Source organism: Mus musculus, chromosome 8, assembly GCF_000001635.26.
Source record: "Mus musculus strain C57BL/6J chromosome 8, GRCm38.p6 C57BL/6J".
NCBI lineage: Eukaryota > Metazoa > Chordata > Mammalia > Rodentia > Muridae > Mus > Mus musculus.
In genome coordinates this window covers 76,892,499-76,911,167 of record NC_000074.6, presented here as the reverse complement: position 1 = coordinate 76,911,167, position 18,669 = coordinate 76,892,499, and the positions used below count along the sequence as shown (strand labels likewise).

Below are 18,669 nucleotides of genomic sequence, written 5' to 3'. Positions count from 1 at the left end.
TTGAAAAAGAAAACAGTAAAAGATATAAGACTGTAGATATGCCTTATAGTCTGTTAATAAAATGGAAATATTTTTCACAAAATAAAGGTTTAAGGAAATGAAGGGAAATACCCACATGTCCTTAGATTCCAAAGGAATAAACTGTAGTCAGAAAAGTTATAGTTTATATATTCTACAAAAGGCCCACTTATCACATCCATGTAATAAAACCAGAATTGAAGCAAAGTCCAATGCAAGTACTCATTGCATAAATAAGAACCACCCTTTACACTCACATCTAAAACCTCTTCCTTGTTTTTCTAAACATCTCTAATACAGTCTCTACATCAAGGAAAACCAGGACATATTTTACAGTAAACAGAGTATGTGTGCTTGTAGATCTCATAAACTATAAATGAATCAATTCATAACTATGGTGACATATTTCATTTCCAACATAAAAAAGTAAGATTGTCCACTAAGTGCTTTTAGATGGCTAAGTCTGTAAAGGTCTTCACAGTTAAGGAAATAATTTATTTGAACAGGAAACCACAACTTTCATCTAATTAGCCTTACCAACCCCCCACCCCCAACAAGGCTTTCCTTTAAAATAGTGACAGAAGGAAGCATGTAGGTAACAGATTTGTGGTTCTGTTCTATTTTTCACAACTATTGAAGTAGTTACTAAAGGATTTAACATAAAAAGGAGACTAAGGCCATGAGGAAGTAATTCAATACAGTCTCTGTGAACCAGCAAACAGAAAAGGGGGGGGGGGGAATGAACACTAGCCTGCTAACATAAATATAGGAACTGATAGTACAAAATAAACATTTTCCAAGCACCTAAAAGAGACAACAGGGAGATGCCTATGCATGTGTTTCTTCAAAGTCAACACAAACATCTTCTAGAAGATCTTAAGAATATTTTGTCCCTCTACTTTAAAAAACAGTGCTATATCAATAATCCAAGGAAGAGCACAAAATGACCATCCTTAAACAAAAGTTAAACAGTGATACTTTGAAATGTGTCTCAATTTCTCCATCACAAAGATAAAGACAGGCTATACCAATTTACAAAACCATGATTTTCAGAGATGGGGCAGGGAGGGGCAGTAAGCAAGGGGATAGGAGAGAAAGGATTACAAAACAAATCAACTTACCTTGACACGTTTTCTGGAATGTACTCTAGGACCGGGTACCCATCACTTCTCCTAGATGACAGGTCACCGTGTGGTTTCCATGACTCCACTAATGCATTGACAGGCGGAAAGGAACTCAAGTGTTGGAAAGATTGGTCTCTAGGTGACCGTGATAAAGATATTGTACCTTGAGCACCAATCCGGTAGTGAAAGGACTGTCCACCTGAATTCACACCAATGATGGCAGATGATGGGATGCTGGTTTCAGGGAAATAGCTCCCATCATCTGGTTCTTGCTTAATCCCCCCCGGGAACGCACTGCCTTCACAGCTACTATCAAAGCCGGGCACAGGTGGTCCTAAGATTCCTGATAGGGAATAATAGTCTTTATCATCCATAAAAGAAAAGTACGAGCCATCCATGAATGGAAATGGGTTGACTGTGGGGTTCCCTTTAAAAGAGGCGCCTGAACATGAGTGCTTGCTTGACTCTTGCTTTATTGGTACAGAGAACGGAGAACTGGGGTTGATTTTGTTGTTTCCTCCTAGGCAGGAACTGCTGAAAGCCCCATCTGGTTCTGGTTTTATGTACTGGACAATGTTGAGCTGACCAGTCACACCATTGGAAATGGCCTTCTCGACTTCCTCTGTCTTAGGGAAAGGAACGTCGTGAGCACCTTTCTCGTGGGTGTCTGGACTGGGAACCATATCCTGGATGGCACCGGCTCCAGCCGAAGCGCCTGAAGTGGTATAGCTGAAGGCATTGCTGATGGGGCTGCCAATGGACCCCACTGTGCTAGCTGTCGGGCTGGAGAGTGTAGATCTATTGTTGGTGTTGGAAGGGCTGGAAACAGAGCACCTTGAATTGTTAAGATTTGCCGGGCTTGACACAGAGGAGCGCAGAGGGACATTGTTTGGACTGGATACTGGAGATTTTACACTGCAGTGACTTGGAGGGCTGGAAATTGGGGATTTCATGCTGCTTAATGGACTTGAAAGAGGAGAGCCCACATTGCTCGCATGTACGGGGCTGTGTGACCTTGAGCCTCTATTTTCAACACTGGGGGAGCATGTCAGTGAGGTTCCTTGAGTGATGGGACTGTGCACTGGGAAACTGCCAAAGCTAGCTGTGGAGGAGGACATGGAGTTGATGCCCGCGGGGCTGCATACTGAAGACGGCATGTTGAGCGGGCTGCAAACAGAGGGGCTCTTCTCATGACAGATGATTGGGCTCTTAACGATGGCACGCAAGGCCCCACCATTCATGGAGGTCCCAGAGTCAGGCATGAATGACCTCAAAGGCCTGCTTATAGCACTCAGTGTGGAGGACCTGTGACCATTCTCTTTGTAAAACTTCACCAGCTGCTCCATGTTTTGATAAATCTTTGCCGGGCTCAGGCTTCCTTGTTGGTTTTGCTGATCATAAGTGTACTCGGCATCTCTCACAGAATCCATGTATAAACCCATGGACTCAGCCACCGTGGCTGAAAGTTCCTTGGATTCCAGCTCAGTTTTAATATCTGATGGCAAAATCCCAGACCGACTATTGTCTTGCTGAAGACAAGGGAGTAATTCGTGTTTTTCTTTGCTGCTCCCTTGAGTACTGTTGTTCGGAGTAGCACCGGAAACGCAGCTGACGTTGACAATCTCCATGTAGCTGTTCTCATTGGTCCTCTCTGCAGGTCCAAGAGAAGAACGCTCCAAGGTCTGAGACACTTGACTCCAGCGCCTTTCCATATCTAGGCCTTCAGGGAGACTGTGGTAGCCTTTGGTTTCCATAGCTAACAAACAGATTTATATTCAATTGTTAGAGTCAGTAACAACAGTATTATGCTAAGGCAGTCTAAAATTGTACCTTTTGATCTACAATTTATATTTGACTTAAGATAAACAATATCTTCAGTTACATTAAAATATACCTTCTTGGGTACTGACATAATATATCACCCAAACAGAATATCACTTCTAACTTCTTTAGAATCCAGAAGAACCAATTGCAATTTTGTGTCTCAATAAAACTCACTATAATAGGGCCTTGGCAGTTTGTAAAGAACATTTACAAATGGTAACTTTCTTGAATATTAAATAATGTTCAGTATAACCCTAGGAATTAATATGGTAGTCCAAGGAGAATATGGGTGACTAGACAAAGCCAAAAGCATGGTGACAAAACAACAATAACAAAAACCAAATAAATAAATAAATGGATAGATAGATAGTTTGATGGATGGATAGATAGGTAGGTAGGTAGATAGATAGGTAGATAGATAGATAGATAGATAGATAGATAGATAGATAGATAGATAGATGGATGGATTGGGTTCCACTTCTATGCAAGAGTCTGGGTTCCTTCCTTGCTCAAAACTTTCACCCATAATAGAGCTCTGTTATATACAAAAACAAAACAAACTAACAACCAACTTTATGATCCAAAGTCTTGAGAACTTTGAATCATATGAAAGCTGCCTTCCACATGACCAAATACATGGCCTTATTATAAATGATATGAAAATGCAATTAAAGTTGTGTTTCCAAATATGTGCTTCCCAAAGGAATAGTCATAGGAAAAGTCACTGAACAACTGTTTTTTAAGAATGTTAGACTTTCTTAATTTTATATATTTTAATATATATATATACATATACATAATTTCTTATATTAATGAGAATTTAATGTCAATTTAATTCTGTAAAGTATGAGTATATATAAACTGACTTGGAGGATGGATCAGAGCTGTTGCCAGATAGGCCAGCAGCATTTGGCTCTTTCTAGTCAGTAAACAATTTTAACAAGCTCCCTGGCCTAGCTACACCTCTGTTCGAGTTGTCCAACATTTTACTCTCAACCACGAATGGAGGAAGCTGATGAAGGGCTCCCTGATCATTTAAGTGTTGACTCAGAAATGTGTCCTTAGCACTTGCTACATGAATCTGTAGTAAAACAACCCCCCTAAAACCAATAAGACAACAAGTGAAAAAAAAACAAAAACAAAAACAAAATAACAACCAAAAAAACCCAACCAGGCCTAATTTCCATTTTCAAGGAGCCCATGGGAATGCTGTCAATATACATTCATTTCCATCTGCTCTAATGGATAAATTTAGCTCATGAACAGATACAATAGACTATGTACACATAATTATTGTATGCTATATAATTCAGCACACTATTACAAGCCTTTTTGATATATTATTTAACCTTACAAACAAACCTATACACAAAAGCAAAAATCTGTGAAGAAACAATGTAAGCGAGAGACTGCTGCACTGACCACACAGCTATGTGCAAGAGCTGGAATTTGACCTCAGCTCTCTCTGTTTACCAGCGTTTCTCAACCTGGATCTTAAGGACACGTGCAGGCAGATAATTTTATTGAGGAGGCTGCCCTATGCACTGGAATATGTTAAGTAGGATCTCTGTCTCCTACCTTGAGATGCTGAGATGCTGAGAGTACCACCCTAAAAAAAAAAAAAAAGTCTGCAGATTACCTAGAGAACAAAATCATCCCTGGACAACTGCTCTAAAGAAAACAGATCACAGTAGAAAAATTAATTCAGCCCAGAAATATCTTATCTGTACATCTTAGTATTAAAAATCACACCTGCGTATATTTTCAAATCTATATGTCCTGCCAAGTTTATAGTTCTTTATCTATGAAGCCTACTACAGGCCTTCTAGCCTTTCTCTGCTTTACCTCCAGCCCCTTCTCCCCAACCCTCTGATTATTAAAAAAAAAAAAAAAAAAAAAAAGACCAGGAAGTCCTTTACTACAGAATTTAAATTAACATTACAAAATAATATAAGGACTTAACGAAATAATTGATACTACACATCACAAACCTCTATAATGAAATGTAAGGCACAAATTGCCAGAGTATCACAATTGCCCCTGACTTCTCTGTATTCTACAGTAGATTTTAAATTATGAGTAGTTAGAAACTATCAGTTTTACCACTGTGTCCCAGATGGACAGTAAAATGCAAATAAAATGTTTAACTATTATACTATAATCAATACTCCATTTGTGAACCTTAAAAACCTACCAATTATGTAGTATGCTTTCACTTAAAGAACATTATTCTATTAATTCTTAATCAAAAATCAATTTCTAAAAAGTAGAAAATAAATCAAATCAGAAAGATTGAGGTAGTAATCTGGCAATTTCAGCCAAAAAAGGTAAATATGGACAAAAACCCAGTAAAAGTTGAAACACACACACACACACACACACACACACATACACACGCACACACATACACACACACATACATGAACTAGGACCCAAATCATTGCTAATAGTGGGCATTTTTTACTCTTCTGAAGACTCATTTAGTCAGAGCAATAAATTTGAAGATGGGGTGAATATTTTTACATGCTGCTTGTTTGTACAGAGACTATTCTGTTCTTTCCCTCCCAAAGATTGATGTATACAGCTGAGATATATGTGTTTTTGGTTCAAATCTATTAACCTTCACAAGAACTATGTGTGTGCTCAGAAGAGAACTCGTGTATATGCATCCTACTCTACATCACCAAACTCATATGCCTCTCCTGTACCATGAGCTCCCCAAAGGCCTTCAAGGGAAGTTGCCCCTTTGTTTCCTCATTAGAAGGCTTCCCAAGGAACCTCCTCCAACTCTCCTAGCTGTAGCCTTCAACCTCCCCTCCATCCTAAGCAACAGGGATGTCTGCCCTGAGTCTGAAGGGGACTCACATAGACCCTTCTCCAGAACTTCACCAGCCCAACTCTCTTCTGGGATAGGTGAACACTGCTTTCTATGAGGTCTCACAATGAAAATCTGGATTTCAAAAGCCCTGGAAGATTTTAAAATGGAGAAAGTAGTGTGCTTTTAATCCAGCACCCCTAAAATAATTTACCTCTGTACATGTTGTTGTTGTTGAGAGGACCTACTAATATCCCGAGTGGGCTCTTGTCACTATTGTCTAAATGAGTCATATGCCAGGTCTATAAATCTCCTTAAAGCTCACAGTAGAATCCTTCCTGGAAGCTGTGGGCACCAGCCACAGTTTCTCTACAGGGAAGCAGCTTATCAGCTAACATCAGACAGCTGATATCAACTTCTGAAGTCCTGGTTCTCCAAACCCTGGACTCCCAAAACATTCTCCTAAAGGCAACTGCATTTCACAGAATTATGGACAGGAATATGGTGAAGAGTTTGCCAGACGCTTTGCTAGAATCTAAATTGGCTTTGTTCAAGGTATCGTCATCTGTCTCCTCACCTACCTCTCAAAGGAAACAGAGATGGTTGGCAACCAACCCAGAAGGGTGGGCAACAACTGGCACGTGAACGATTTCCCTGTAAACACTGTTGTAAAGAGCAGATGCTTTTAAAATAGGATTACTGAAATATTTTATGGTGACTTCTCCTCGGTTATTATTTTAGTATTTTTTTTAATAAACAAATGAGTTAGGTTAGAAATTTATTTCCTGTGTTGTCCAGGAAACTGGGGTTGACATTTTAGAATTGACACAATGATCATGGCTTTGAAGAGTACTTCAGTCAACCTGAACTTACCAATGAATACTAAAAATACAGCTTGATGAGTATGATCCTCATAAAACTTTATCCTGAGGGTAAAGGGAAAGGTTTTTGTTATCTAAGTATAAAATAAAGCAGGGAGTTCCATGAGTACCTAGCTTAGGGAAAAGCAGGCCTCTAAGCTTCCCAGAAACACTGTAGCAGAGACGCTTGGGCCATTGCGGACCTTTATTTCCATGCAAAAGGAACACAAAAATATCCACATAGATAAGGGAAAGCACCAACAGGCTTTACGTGTGTGTGTGTGTGTGTGTGTGTGTGTGTGTGTGTGTGTGTGTATACACATACACGTGCTCATGTTTACATGTATGTGTGCAAAGGACTCACTAATATCCTGAGGGGCACTTGCCACTATTGTCCTAAATGAGCCATATGCTAGGTATACAAATCTCTCTAGAGCTCAGAATTATGTATATATATGCATAAATTAAATTAAATATATTATGTATAATATATTTCCTTAAATACTATTAGCACAAAGGAAACAGTTTAAAACTTTGTTTCATAGTCTGTTAAATTGCCCTATTCCATAACAAAGTAGTTTCTTTTTTTCCCCCCAGGAATTATTAGAGATTCTTGGGAATTTGTATCTTTTCTGGAAACTTTCACTTTTAATGCTGCTCAAAACATATCTGCTTCTTAATGGCATCTTCCCCCTTCTCCCCAGTTATGTTACTGTCCTGGAGTGGTACAGTAGAGACCCATCCTTGAGGGCTGCTTTAGAAGGCAGATAACTTCAGGAAACTAGTTTGAGTTGCTCTGCTCTTCAAGACTGTTACCTTCCCCTCTTATAGATGAAGGATAAACCTGCCAAGGTCACCTAAGAGAGTGGGAGAACCAGTTAGAGCCAAGCACACATGAGTTCTGCTCACTGGCTTGACCCAATGAGCCGCATCAGCTTGCTCTCTCTCTCTCTCTCTCTCTCTCTCTCTCTCTCTCTCTCTCTCTCTCTCTCTCTCTCCTCTCACCTGCCCTCTTCCTTTAAGGAAAAAGCTTTCCATAAAAGAAAAAGCTTTGCTTTAGCTTTAGTCTCTCCTAAACTCCCGAAAGTATTTCATGACACAAATGGTAGGTAGCATGCCATGATGTCAAACGTGGAATTAAAGCTCCAAGGGAGGACTACATAGATGGAGAATGCTGTTATCACTACTATGTAAATATCACCAATAACAGTACCTACAGAGTGAAGACCCGCGATGTTAAGATGCAGCTTGGTGTCTTTAAAACTCAGCGGCTTTAATAACTCTTCTGCTAGCAAAAGTTTTCCGAACTACGATATGATAAATAAATAAAGCAGATGGTATGATGAAGCATTATGATTTAAACCTCGTCTTTTAAAAATTCAGCAGGAAAAGTCATGTACCTAAAACCCATCTGGAAAAGGATGCCACCCAAAGTAGCTTCATCCCTTGTCTGTCCCTGTCCTAAGAATCCCCTAGAGTTTCCCCAAATATAAAGGAACTGGGAACGCAAGATTTTCCAGACCTCGTTCATACAAGATCTATGGTGATCTAGCTCCTTCAACTGCCCTTATCGGCTACACCTCCCACTCAGACTGGGGAGCTTCCGCAATTGATAGATGAAAGAAACATTATTCAAACGTCCTTTAAAATTTGCAAGAGCCAAACGATCTGAAATTCATTTTTGGGGAAAGGGGAGGGTGGTAGACCGCCCACTGCCAAAGGCGGTTAAAAGCCGCTCTTTAGAGGGCATTTATCCAAAGTGGCCAAACTTTCCCAAAATAGTCCTCAGCCAGCCGGGGGTGGGGGGGGGTGGGGGTGGGGAGGGTGTGGGGGATGAAAAACCAAAACAAAACAACAAGCACACAGAACCATACTGACTGTGCCTCCGGATTACGCAGCGGCTTCTCCCTGCAAAGTGCAAGCCACCCTTGCCACAGTCGCACACCGGGCTGGACCAGAGACGCCCCACTGCGCACCCCTACACACCTGCCTTGGCCAGGGTCGTCCTCTCGCCGTCTACCTGTTGCAGTGCTTGCCACCTCCACGACACCCCTGCTGCGGAGCCCCCCTACATCCAACCACATCCAGGCCAGCAAGTGCCGCTCTCCCTGCAGCGGGAGAGCCCAAGACAGCAGCGCTTGGCGCCCAGGTGACTTGCACAAGCTTCCTCTGAGCAGCCTGAAGTTGGCTCTCTTCTCCCGGGCCCAATGACACCCCGGGTGCGCAGGAGCTGAGGGGAGGGGTCAGGGGCAGGGCCGGGGCGGGCCAAGAGGAGGGGGCGGGCGAAAGCCCCGAGGGGGGAGTGGAAAGCCGGCCCTTTTAAACCGGGTCACATGTCCAGAAAGTTCAGGTCGCTGTCCCGCCCGCTGGAGCCATTTCCATTGGCCAAGGGGGAAACAAGGCTCCACGCTGTGCGGGCCAGGCGCGCTTCTCATTGGGCAACAGGGGCTGTCAGTCACCAGGCGGGCGACATGACTGATACAAAGTTGCTGCGACACAGCCTGGACTCCGCAGCTTCCTTAAAGCCGCAGAGGCGGCGAGTTCTCCTGGTTCCCGGAGGTGGCCCCGACCGGGCAACCCCTGCACACGCTACCCTTTAGCCCACTCTGCTCCTTCGCCCCAAACTTCTCACCTACACAACTGTCGCCCCCCCCCCACCCTCCCTGGCGACCACAGCAATCTGGAGAGAAGGGGAAAGCATGGTGACGCTAGAGCAGCCTAGATGGTGAGCCCTTGCTCTCTCCACCTGCAGCGCCAGGTGAGCCACAGCGGTGCACACCCGGCGCCTCCCACAGCGTCCTCAGGCCTAGGACTGCTCGGGTGGGTGTCCCCGGGACCCCTGAAGCTCTGCTCCCGCCCCCTCCCGTTCTCAGAGTTACCTTCCCGCCGAGCAGCCTTAATCTCCGCTGTCGGAGAGACAGAGGATCTCGTTCCCACTCGATTTCAGTTTCCTTGTGTTAACCACGCAGGAAAAGCGGGTGCTTTCAGTGCAGCCAAACCCCTTTAAACACAGCCTTCCTTCCACCCCACCCCCTGCCAAAAAAAAAAAAAAAAGTGCCAGGGTCAAGAGCTGAGGCGCCTGATAATTTTGTTACTGTACTTATACTACTTTAGTCCTGGATTTTTCCACTAGTTCAATATGCAAGAAAGCTTACTATCTCGAGGATATTCACTTTATAATGTGTGAAAGGGGTGCACATAATTGGGGCAGGTATACTGGATGAGGGGAGACACTAAAACTATTTTTTAAGGATCGTTTGTCTGCGCGAAGAAATTTCGACCCCTTTCCTTCGCCCAACCCTGATTTCCCTCCCATCCACCCAAGCACTGCACTTGCTAAGCCGAAAGATGGACTCCTTAACTTTAATTTCTAAGGACTTTTAGACTGGTTTGAGGCTCGTCTTTGGACTCCCCTGCTGGCTGGGAGTCAGCACCAGTGATATACACACCTAAATCTGGTCCCCTGGCCCTTGGCGACCCGCAGGCCGCCGGCGGCAGCTGTGCAGCTTCAGGCTCACCCTCACTCGCCAGGAGCTGAAGCCCCAGAAGGAGGAGGGCATCTTGTGCCCAAAGGCCCCTCCTTTCCTTACAGTTAGTTAAACCTCAGGATCCCGGATCCCAAGCCCAAGGAGACTGGAAGTCTCAGTCACTCCAGCAGGACACTCCCCAGAGGCAAAAGAAACTGCAGCGGAGACGACAAGCTGGTTGGGACTCCAGTGCCCATCAGTCGCCAGCGTAGAGCTGGCCCTGGAGCCCCTACACACATGAATCCCCCGCCGAGTGTCCCAACTTTCCCGGGAGGGTAGCTGTCACGCGCGCTGGGAGAGCACTCTCAGCATCGATCACGCCCGGGGCCGCGCGCGGGTGGCGAGCTGGAGCTAGGGGAGTTCCGGACCCGGCGGCCCGGGCTCGCCAAGCAGCAGTGGCTGCAACTCAGCCAGTGTGGGTATTCATTATTAAAGAAATGGACCGGGCTCTTTTTACTAAGTTTTTATCTCCTTTAGGGAGAGCTGGTTTTGCCCTGGATCGAAGCTCCTTGCAAAATCTAGGTTAGAATGGCACGGAGCAGCCTCCGCGCGCTCGCCAGCCTCCCAGCACCCGTGTCCCGGGCCGGCCTGGCGGGCACCTGGTCTACTGCCGGCAGCCCACCTCCTTGAGCCGACCCGCTTCCCCTCTGCACTGGCCCTGGCACCCCGGGGCCTCTCCCTTGCGTTCCTCGGCCCCCTCCCACCACTGTCGGTGCAAAGTGACAGTTGCTGCACTCACCTTTTCTAGGACATGGTAGGGAGACTGGGGCGGGGGAGGGGGCCAGCGAGACTCCCGCCGCCTCCGCCGCTGCCGCCGTCAACAGCAAGTCCAATACCGGCTGATCGGCAATCAGGATGGAGAGGATAGCAATCCTGGCAGTCGCCCTACTGACGGTGGGTACAGTAATAGAGCGACTGTGCAGATACCCTATTGGAGGCGGCGAGCCAGCAAGCTGGCGAGCTGGAGGCACTAAATTGCGCCTAGGGGGCTCCGAGCACCCGCCGGTCCCCAGCAGTGGCGGCCCGGCTTGGGGCCGGCGGGTCTCCCAGTCTGCTGGTTCGTCCTGCAGTGACTGTGGAGGTCCCGGGAGCCCGCCAGTCCAGCGGTAAGCTCCCGCGCCTGCAGCGGGGAAGCGGGGCTCTCCGCGCCCCCTCCCAGGGCTGGGGTAGCGGGTGACAGCTCAGGCAACAGAGCGTCTTGTGTGTGTGTGTGTGTGTGTGTGTGTGTGTGTGTGCGCGCGCGTTTGTGGGGGCAGCCGCAGGGGGAGCCCTCGGCGCCGTGGCCCCCTCCTCGGTCACACCCTCACTTGCAGTATGAGGCTGTCCAGCGGTCCTGCCACCCGCTGGTGGGAGACAGGGGTGCTGGTGGCTGTCGTCGGAACCCCAGCCACTGACAGCAAGAAGGCCGAGGGAAAACGGAACCCCAGTGCACGCACCCTCTTCTCTTCGCCGGCCCCCAAAGTCAGCCCTGACCTGGCGTCTGGCCTCAGGTGCAGGTGCCACCGGATAGGGAGTGGAGGGCTGGAAAACCAAGAGCGGGCCAGGAGGGAAAAGTTTCTTTCCTGCTCCTCCACTGCCCACCCAGTGAGACAGCTCTTGGGTCGCTGCCCTACCCCCACCGTGGGGGGGGGGGCACCAGGCGGGCCGGGGTGTCTGCGCACCAGGGCGCGTGGGAAGCGACCGCTAGCGACCCCGCGCTTCCATAGCGGCCGCCCGGAGCGCTGCGGGCCCAGAAAGGGGAGAACGGCTGCAACCCTCCCCCGTCGCGCGCCTCCGCGCCTCCCCGCGCGCCCCCGCGCCCTTGCGCCCGCCCGGGCAGACACCTACGCAGATGCGAAAGTGAAAGGCGGGCTCCCTGGCCGGGCGGCGCGGCGCGCGGGCACGCGGCGGTGGGAGGAGGACTGAGCCTGAGCTGCGATCCTGGGGTTCACTTGTCCCCCACGTCCTTCTCACTCTCTAGCCCTTGCCAAATCCTAGCCTCTCACCCCAAGGCACTCAGGTCACCCCAGTCCAGTGAATGTATGTGCGCGCGCCCGTTTTCACTCGCGGGTGTGCGAGATATTCTCTGCTCAAGACTCTTCCAATGCACCGTTACACACGCCCCTAGTTGGAAGTCTGCGGGGCGGGGAAAACTGGTGTCACTAGGAGTACACGCACCTGCTTGCTTGCTTTTTTAGAAATGAGTTAAATAAATCCGGGAATTCACCTCACAACCCTCTTTTCTGGTATGACACTCTTTCCATGGTTTTCTAAGCCCCCCCCCCCCCTCTTCCCAATTCCTTCCTATACAGAGGTGAAAGTTGCTGGTCGCCATTCAAAACGGAACTGTCCTGTTAAAATAATCCCTGCCTTTCTCCAACCCCATTCCCACACTCCCACATCAGCTTAGCTGCTCCACCACCCACAGCGATGACACTTCTCAGTTCTTTGGTGGCTCAACATGGCTTTTTGACATGGGGCAAAACAGTTTTCTTTTCTTCTGCTTTTTATTGGTAAAAATGTTTTCTAGGTTAACTTTTGTGAAGGTATGTCTTAGGTGAGATCAAGAAAATGTTTTCTATAATTTATAATAAAATTTAACTTTATATTCAGCTAACTTAAAAAAGGACAATTTAGAAATATACTGATGTTGGCAGACTGACTGGAAATGCCTCAAAAATAAGATGGATTGATAGTGATGGACTGGTTAAATAAACTGAAAGATGTGTGTGTATATATATATATATATGGCATGTGTATGTAGTATAATAATGGAAGGATCAAATTGCCAGTACAAAAGTTTTCTCCAACTTCCTTGTATGTTTGAAATTTTTTTCATAGTAAAACATTAGATGAAGAGCCACCATTTATTGTAACTGAGATAATGTAAATTCCTTTTCCGAGATTGACATGTTAGGCTTGGATGACTACCTTCCCATTTACAGAGTAAATTTAACACAAGAATTCTTTCCCCACAGATTCCTACCACTACGTTAATCAATGCTTTTAAATACAGATGATGTGATAAAAGTATGGTATAAAATGGAGTTATTATAACTGCAACATTTCAGAAATTTAGGAGATTTCCCCCTATGTTTTTACTTGAGCATGTTACAAATTTTTATCTGTTCCGCCTTTAGGGTTGTTTGATATCAACATCTAAGATTTAATACATATATGTATATTCTTTTGAAACCCCTTTGGGCCAAGATAGAGGGGCCATGTATGTCAGTTTCTTTTATTTCTGGGGAGAGATTTAGAGGATCTTGCAATTATCCATAGGCAAAGTTTTAGGTTTTTCTATTTTTAAATCCTATTCTGAGTATTAAGTTTCCCTTGCATAATCTTGCTTTGCGGGCATTCTGAGAAGACAGCAGCTCAATGCCACACCTCCTTGTGAAGGACAGAGGGAAGGTGGTATTGCTTTTGTAGGACTAGCCCACCAGTGCCCTATCTGAAGGACCCCCATGAGAAGGAGAGAACACTTAGGGGCAGAGTCATTTACATGCCCAGCAGGAATTAGTTCAGTCAGCTTCAGTATGTGTCTAGCAATGCTATTGCTTTGGAAAAGGTATCTTCTAACTAACTTTGTTCTTCTCAACCTTTTAGATAAGCATATTTGTTCTTTGCAAAAGGAGAATTTCAATTTCTTTTGAAAAAGAGATTAAAAATTAAGACATGGACAGCCACAGGGACCTATCACTGTCTTCTATATAGCTGCCAAATGTCCTAAAGCCTCAAGCAGCCACAGACTTCTCTCTCCCTTTAGATGATGAGAGAACATTCACAGGCTGAACCTGAGGACGTCTCCCTCCCCCATCCCATTAGTGTCAAACTCCCTGAGGTTTGCCACAGTAAAGTGCACGACTCAGCTTTTGCAATTTACATGTGTGACATCACATCCTCTATTATGTAACTTCAGAAACAAAGCCTAATATCTAAGTTTGTGTTGGAAAAAAAAATCCTTCCTAGCTCTGTTTTAACTTGAGCAAAGCCACCCCTCAATTCCCTGTTTCCAAACCCATTTTTTCAACAGCTGAAAATAAGCAGGATTTATAAATTGTAAAAGTTTCGCTCACCCCAAACTGAACATCTCTTTCTTATTATATCTTTGTTTGATGACAAGAAAGTTAAGCACATATAGTTTATTTGTATTAATTAGTTTCTTAAGATAAAGGCTAAAGCATTTAGTTATAATTAACTTTGTTAACAAGCCTAGCCATGCTAGGGTTATTTATTTATTTATTGTTTGTTTGTTTGTTTGTTTGTTTAAGCTTTCTCCCTCCCCTGTCTCTTACCAGCTGTTGCAAAGAGTTGAGGAAGACAGGGAGAGCTAGAGAGAGATGGGGGCGGCGTCAGAGAGAGAAGATGAATAGGACAATGATATCAGATCCAGCTTCTTTGTTTATTGCAAAACACACATGTTACAGTTTATAAACACTGCGAGCAAGGAAGAAATTGCAGACTGGAAGATAAATTCAGAACATATTAGAGATTTTGCTGATATCCAAAATTGCCCAAACTCAATTTTCTACACTATTTGGAATATTTGCTTCAGCTTTCATTATTCACTAATTTGAATAATTAATGTGGGATTTGTTTACAGATTGATTTATCTGTCTACCTTTATTCCATTTTCAGGCAGTTTAAATGGAAAATTGACAAACTTCCTCCATTTCTATGGCCAGATTTTGAGATGGGAGAGCACCAAACAGCACACACATCATGATTAGTATGCCATATTATTAGAAGCAAATCAGATTTCATTTGGCTCACACTGAGGGTTTAAATTTAGGAATAATGTACAGTAGTTTAAAAGGGGAGGAACTTAGAACAGTATAGTTTAATAAAAATAAGGACATTTTCATTTTCTCCTCTTTTTTCATATATTCTTGGTGCAGTGGAGAAAATGCATCACCTTTAAATAACTGTGCTAATCTTACATAAATAACTGCAAGGTTGTGTGCTCATTAGGAAACCAGGCAGTTTTGTGGTATAATGCTCAGTATAAGAGCGTGTGCACTCACTCACACACACACACACACACACACACACACACACACACGCACATGTACATACACACACATGCACATACATACACACAGATACACAACACACATATATACACATTCATACACAAATACACACTACACACCACACACATTGAACACGCATACCACAACTTACATACCATACATACACATACACACATGCACATATATATGCACATACACAGATATGCACTCAAATATGCACATAAAAACACATGCACATAGATATATACCCACAGACAAGCACTACATACATATACACCACACACACACATACACACACTATATATACCACATACACATACCATATACACACATACCATAGATATTACACACTTACACACACACACACATACACACACATGCACACACACCTCACATACACACTACAAACATTCAGCTCCCCCATCCCCCACCCCCCACCCCCCACCTACACACACTGAAACACATCGGGCAAGAGTGTGAAGCCTCTGTCTTTGTCTCTGAGATGAAACCCCGTTTAGAATCTCTCACCAGGCCGGCATAGGAGCAGTTTGCTCTTCAGTAGTCAGTGCTATATTTTTAGCAGCATGTTAACAGCTGTCAGTAACAACTAAGACAACATTTTGATCAACAATCTTTTTTTATTCTACCAAAGACGATTGCAAAAACAGTGCTTCAATATTTAACTGTTAAGCCATTAACAAGAAATAATGTCTTATGATAGGAAATGCTACATACACATAGAGACAGGTGTAAGGTAACCGAAGAAAATGAGGCCTAATAGATTTTTTTTTCCATTTTGGGTCTTCTGAGGCCAGTATACATATAATAAAGGTAACCGTTCCTGAAGGTGTGGTCCATGTCAGGAAGAGAAACAGTGTAATACAACGGTGCTAGATTCTTGTCACACATTGTCCCATATTTGCAAATGGGTGGAGCCTAGTTATGGGGGCAGAGAACGTGACTAGAATCTTTCCCTGACAGAGTTTAGAAAGGGAAGGCATCATATGTCAGATATATGACCCTGCAAACAGCAGACAGAAAAAGTAAGACACCTCATGCCAGATGTCATCATTATCCTTAAAGACAATCGTGGCGATCTGTGTATCTGTGTAACTGTGTGTATGTGGTACAGGGATAACATGTTACAGGGAATGTATTACAGAGCAAATGAACCAAATCTCCTATGTGTGTCATGTGCAGCTTCCCCAAACTGAGTGATTTTGGCTACAAGAGAAATGGAGGTATTTGTATTTTCCTTCATAAGCCTTTGGAGTCATCTTACTTAGAGGTCACCTGCTCAGGTCAAGTGCTTAATCACAGTTGTGAGTTTCTCCCAAAGCAGGCAGCTAAGTGTTTCAACTTCATTTAGGTGGCAGGGTGGAGAAGCTGTGTATTCTTACATCAAATAGCATTTTTATTGCAAGACTTTGTTCACTAATCCTGTTGGGGTTTCATTACTTCTCTTAATAGGCAGTATTTTAAATTATATGACAGACTTTGTTTCTCTTTTTTTTTTCAATTTTTATTATTTCATTTATTCACATTCCTGTCACTGCTCCCCCTCTTTGTCCCTCCTCCCACAATCCCTCATCCCATTCCCCACCCCCCCCCCCCCCCCCCCGGCTCCAGAAGGGTGCTCTCCCTTCAACAAGCCTCCGCCTTCCCTGGGGTCTCAAGTCTCTCAAGGATTAAATGCATCTTCCCCCACTAAGGCCTGACCAGAAAGACCTCTGATACATTTGTGCTAGGGGCCTAGGACTGGCCCATGCATGCTCCTGGTTTGTGGCACAGTCTCTGGGAGTTCCCTGGAAAGACTGCTGGTCTTCCTATAGGGTCAACTCTCCTCTTCAGCTTCTCCAATCTTTCACCTTATTCAACCATAGGGGTCGCTGACTTCAGTCCAATGGTTGGGTATAAGTATCTGCTTCTGTCTCAGTCAGCTGCTGGTAGAGCTTCTCAGGGGACAGCCACGTCAGGCTCCCATCTGTAAGCATATCATAGCATCAGTAATAGTGTCAGGCCTTGATGCCCTCCATGAGATGGATCTTATGTTGGGCTGGTCATTAGTCTGCCTTTTCTTCAGTCTTTTCTCCATTTTTGTCCCTGCAGTTCTTTTAGACAGGAATGGTTCTCAGTCAGAAATTTTAACTGTGGGTTAGTAACCTAGCCTTTCTGCTGAGGCCCTGATTGGAAGTTTGAGTTGCCTCTTCCCAATGTTGGGCATTTTGGCTAATGTCACCCTCTTTGAGTCCTTAGAGTCTCTCACCTCCTGGGCCTCTTGTACTTTCTAGAGGATTCACCACCCACCTACCCTACTCCCATGCTGCTTATCTCCATTCATTTGCTTGGCCCCCTGGGCTTCTCTCCTGCCCCCCATACCTGATCCTGTTCCTCCTTTCCCTCCCCCTCCCCTCTCCCAATCAGGCCTCCTGGGATCATTTCTTCCCCTTTCAAAGTGGAATTGAAACATCCTCACTTGGGCCTTTCTACTTGTTATACTTCTTACAGTATGTGGGTTGTATCCTAGGTATTTTGAACGGCTAATATCTACTAATCACGGGTACTTATCTTTTTGTTCTGAGTTACCACACTCAGGATGATATTTTCTAGTTTCACCCATTTGCCAGCAAAATTCATGAGCCATTGGTGTTCTGTTTAGGAAGTTTCCCCTGTGCCAATGAGTTCAAAGTTCTTTCCCACTTTCTCTTCTATTAGATTCAGTGTATATGATTATATGTTGAGGTCCTCTATCCATTTGGATTTGACCTTTGTACAGACCGCTAGTTAGACCAGCACCATTTATTGAAGATGCTTTCTTTTTTTCCACTGTATATTTTTGGCTTCTGTATCAAAGATCATAGGTGTGTGGGTTTACTTCTGTGTCTTCAGTTCTATTCCATTGATTGACCTCTCTGTTTCTGTAACAATACCATACATTTTTGTTGTTGTTTTGTTTTAATTTAATTTTATTTTATTTTTATCACTATAGCTTTGCAGTACAGCTTGAGATCAAAGAGAGTGATTCCCTTGGAAGTATTTTTATTGTTGAGAATTGTTTTGGCTATCCTGAGTTATTTGTTTTTCTATATGAGGTTGATTATTGCTCTTTTTATGTCTGTGAAGAAGTGAGTTGGAATTTTGATGGGGATTGCATTGAATCTGTAGATTGCTTTTGGTAAGATGGCCATTGTCACTGTGTTAATCCTATCAATCAATGAACATGGGAGATCTTTCCATCTTCTGAGGTCTTTGATTTCTTTTTTCAGGGATTTGTAGTTCTTGTTGTACAGATATTTCAGTTGCTTGGGAAGAGTTACACCAATATATTTTATACTATTTGTAGCTATTGTTTCCCTAATTACTTTCTCAGCCTGTTTATCATTTGTGTAAAGAAAGGCTCCTGATTTAATTTTATACCTTCCCCCTTTACTGAAGTTGTTTCTTAAGTTGTATGAGTTTTCTTGTGGAATTTTGGGGTGCTTTCAT

General features: G+C 44.4%; 1 protein-coding gene and 1 long non-coding RNA gene across 6 annotated transcripts in view; one reads left to right on the top strand and one right to left on the bottom strand.

The window, feature by feature from the left end:
- Nr3c2 (nuclear receptor subfamily 3, group C, member 2) overlaps nt 1-13,085 on the bottom strand; it is a 346,930-nt gene extending 333,845 nt beyond the window's left edge. The window contains exons 1-3 of one of the 5 annotated variants that reach the window (XM_006530577.4): nt 10,908-13,085; nt 4,545-4,575; nt 1,140-2,898 (exon numbers count right to left, since the gene is read on the bottom strand). In XM_006530577.4, coding sequence (XP_006530640.1) covers nt 1,140-2,896 — 1,757 coding nt within the window. In that variant the 5' untranslated portion in view covers nt 2,897-2,898; nt 4,545-4,575; nt 10,908-13,085. Of the gene's footprint in view, nt 1-1,139; nt 2,899-4,544; nt 4,576-8,627; nt 8,898-9,520; nt 9,620-10,907 lie in introns of those variants that run through there. The other 4 variants (XM_006530574.3, XM_006530575.4, XM_006530576.4 and 1 more) reach the window with 4 other exon arrangements.
- The window catches only part of Gm10649 (predicted gene 10649), a 151,535-nt gene continuing 143,412 nt past the window's right edge, over nt 10,547-18,669 (top strand). Inside the window, exon 1 of the long non-coding RNA NR_028579.2 lies at nt 10,547-11,062. This is a non-coding gene — a long non-coding RNA (predicted gene 10649). The remainder of the gene's footprint in view (nt 11,063-18,669) is intronic.